We start from the raw sequence: 3420 nt of genomic DNA on the forward strand, positions 1-3420 counted from the left end.
CCCCCCCCCCCCCCCCCCGAGCTGACATCTCTCATGACCCATTTTCATTATGGCCGACTAATGGTTGGTGACTTGCTGCTGAGTGCTAAATGGAAGGAGAACAATATACAGATGAGTGGACAGACAGTCTGACTTTAGCTGCTGGTCCTGAGTCTGACCCAAGCTAAACAATGACTAATGGGCAAAACTGAGACTTGTGGTCTAGACTGATTTTAGTTAAAGGAATAGTTCACATCTTTTGAAGAAGGGTTCTATGGGCACGTTATGAATAATTGGTATGTTACCTGTTCTAGATGGCTTTAAAAAATGTCCATTTGGAGTTTAATGACCGGACTGATGATCAAACGACTAATCTGAGCAGGTCCAAGTTGTCTGTCATTCTGAAACAAACTTGTGTATGAAACTGCCGCCTTTCAAGCCAGAGTTGTAAACTAAAATCATCTTGTGTGGAGAAATGTCAACATTGTATCCATTCTGGTCAAATCTCATTTGATTCACGAGATGTCCATGACTCAGCTACGACCACATCCAGTTTTATCTCAAGATCTGTAAAATTCACTGAGTTCAATTTTTTTTATCAGTTGGTTGTGGCAGCCATGTTGGATTAGATTGGTTACTTTCGGCAAGTTTCATAAAAATTCATTGATAGGTTCATGAGATATTTTAACCACACCCATGTGCACGCAATAAACATAACGATTTATACAAAACCTATTTTATAAAAGTTTAAAATACAGATATTCCAGTAGGAAGTGTCTTGGACTGCAGCAGATTTGCTACAGCTAGCTTAATAGTCACACAGGAGCCTGTTTTATAGGTTTTAGTTTTATACTATTGTGTAAATCTTTGTGAATAACAATGTGGCAGCAATCCACTGTGATCCTGGCCTCGATCAGACTAGCTGTTTGCTCATCAGTTAAGCCAAAGTTGAACTCTTTCTCCAAATAGATGTCGTTCAAAGAGCTGTCTACAACAGGTAAGATATTAATTGTCCATACCTTTTCTCTCCACAGAACTAGACTTCAAAATATCTGAGCTATTGCTTTAAGTAAAAAAAAGAGTAAGATATATGCAGAGATGGAGGCTGTGTTAGTGGGGAGGGAGTGGGCGAGATTCTCAGGAGGTCGGGCAGCAGAATGGTGCAGTGACAAAATGAATAGCAGGAGTAGAATGACCCGGAGTCCCACTGGAGAAACTGAGCCACACAGCAGGACTGGAGGCTAAAACCTGACGGAGTAATATTTCCAAAGGTGAAGGAGAAGGAATGAGATAGCTGAGAGCTCTGAGACCCCAAAAAATAAGCAGTAAAAACTGAACGGTGAGATTCAGCTGCGAGGATAGCTCCGAGCACTTACAAGTGTCCCCGTTGGAACATTTTAACCAAACAAATGGACAAAATGGGAAAACATTAAACTGTGCAGTTTGTGCACCAGAAAGTTCAGAATGTTTCCACATCGTAAACAACCAGTCTCACCCTGAGGATCCTCAAACTTAGCTCAATATCCGGCTCCTCGTCCAGGCCTGACATTTGCAGAGAAAACCTTAAACAGAAGGGATCAGGGGGAGGGGGGCTGGGCGCTCCTCTGCTCTTTTCTCATTAGAATCCCCTCATCAGTCGTTTCCCCACGGAGCTTGGGCTTGACATGTTGGGGTTTATTAATCGCTCCAGGAATTATTATTGACCTGGACCTTCTGCTCCCTCTCTCGCTCCCCCTGCTGCAGTAAAGCGTCTCCGCTCGCCCCCGCATTCCTCCGCTGTCCAACCTGGACACAAGACAGGACACTGCGGCACAGCGTGGAACCGTCAACAGGTTCTTCATTGACTCTGCGCTTGGCCAGGGCTCGCGTTTAACTGCAGCTGCCATGAGCCCCACACACCTGCAGCCAGGGGGACTCTGCTGCGCTTCATTACCAGTGCAATTGACCAAAATTCTAATTTAGAGCAATACAATAGGCATTTAAAGCTGCAAACATATCAAGGCTGTAATCTGTAAATCTGAGAATCAGCATGAAAACGAAGCACTTGAAAAATCTGGTCTGAATGCTCAAGAATAGAGCTCTGATAAAAGCTGTTTTTAGAACCGTTAGACGTGATAGCATCTTGTCGTTTGGCCGTTTGTGTTGCGATTTCTAACGCAGTATTCTTTAAAACCAACACATGCAACATCCTGGAAATCCCTTGTGCTTCGGCACGGCCTTGTTACGGAAATAGCCGAAGGAAAGCAGCTGGTATCGGCTACATCAGTGGACCTTAGTGGAAGAAGTCCTGATGATGCATTATGTGTTCATGCAGTTTTTGAGTTGCAATGGCTGCTCCAAGTGAAACTTTAATGTTCGCCAACAAATAATTCACTTTTTAAATGAAACTGGAATAAGACTTTTCAACTGTTGTCTTTTTTCTCGCAATAATAAATGTTCTTTTCTCTAAGCTCACTCACTGTGACCTTCCCGTGTTCAAAGACTGACATATCCTGCCACCGTGTGGACATATTTAGTATTACACCTGGGCTTTACGACAGGACTAATAAATGACCAGGATATGCGTGTGTTGGTCCATTGTGTCCTCGTGAACTTTGCCCCGATGAACACATTCCTGAAAGCAGGAGTCAAAAATAAAGAAACATGTCTCAGATCTGTCAAAAGCTTTTGTGCGACCCTGAATAGCGATATTATCCAGCAGTCGTGCTCTCATGAAAATGTTTTGCAGACATGTCTGGCACCTAATTTAATATCCGTCTTCATTTTGTTTTCTTGCAGCCACAATGGTCCCCCTTCTGTTTCTGGTGACTGACGCACAAAATTCCACTGGCAATGGCAACAATACTAAAGGTAACAAGAAAAACAAGTGTGCTTTAACATGAGAACGATGCAAAAACACGTACGACGACAAATCTTTTCTTAAATACATGATTATTATTACACGCCATCTGCTGTGAATACATCTGTTTAAAGGGATGGCTGGTGATTTTTCAAATTATGTTCTGTCTAATAGATATTAATAGTGAGGTATTTTTCAAACATATAAAATAAACGTTACTCAGTAACGTACAGGTGTGAAAAATACGCAGCATTAGCTGATATAGGTACTAGGGGTGTAACGGTACGCTAAAATCACATTTCAGTTCAGTTTCAGGGAGGGCTCGATTCGGTTAATTTTCGGTACAAAAAAGGCCAAAATAAAGACTTACAAAATGTTTATTTTGAAAATATGCCAAGTAAACAATACGTTTGTATAAAAATAAATAAAAGCGACCCATTTGGATGATATTTTAAATAAACGGCAGTCTTTAAAAACTATACTAAAAATCTTAATAAATACAATAACAGTCAGAACCAGAACAATAAGCAGCAACAGACTTGTTTAGACAGATGGATATATTTATATGTATGTATATATGTATATATATTTATATGTATGTA

General features: G+C 41.1%; 1 protein-coding gene across 1 annotated transcript in view; it reads left to right on the top strand.

The window, feature by feature from the left end:
• Nucleotides 1-3420, top strand: part of ptprea (protein tyrosine phosphatase receptor type Ea) — a 110104-nt gene that overhangs the window by 93777 nt on the left and 12907 nt on the right. The window contains exon 3 of the mRNA XM_037690919.1: nt 2758-2829. Within this exon, the coding sequence (XP_037546847.1) occupies nt 2763-2829 (67 nt within the window). The 5' untranslated portion in view covers nt 2758-2762. The remainder of the gene's footprint in view (nt 1-2757; nt 2830-3420) is intronic.

Source organism: Nematolebias whitei, chromosome 17, assembly GCF_014905685.2.
Source record: "Nematolebias whitei isolate Nwh7 chromosome 17, NemWhi1, whole genome shotgun sequence".
In the NCBI taxonomy this organism is placed as follows: domain Eukaryota; kingdom Metazoa; phylum Chordata; class Actinopteri; order Cyprinodontiformes; family Rivulidae; genus Nematolebias; species Nematolebias whitei.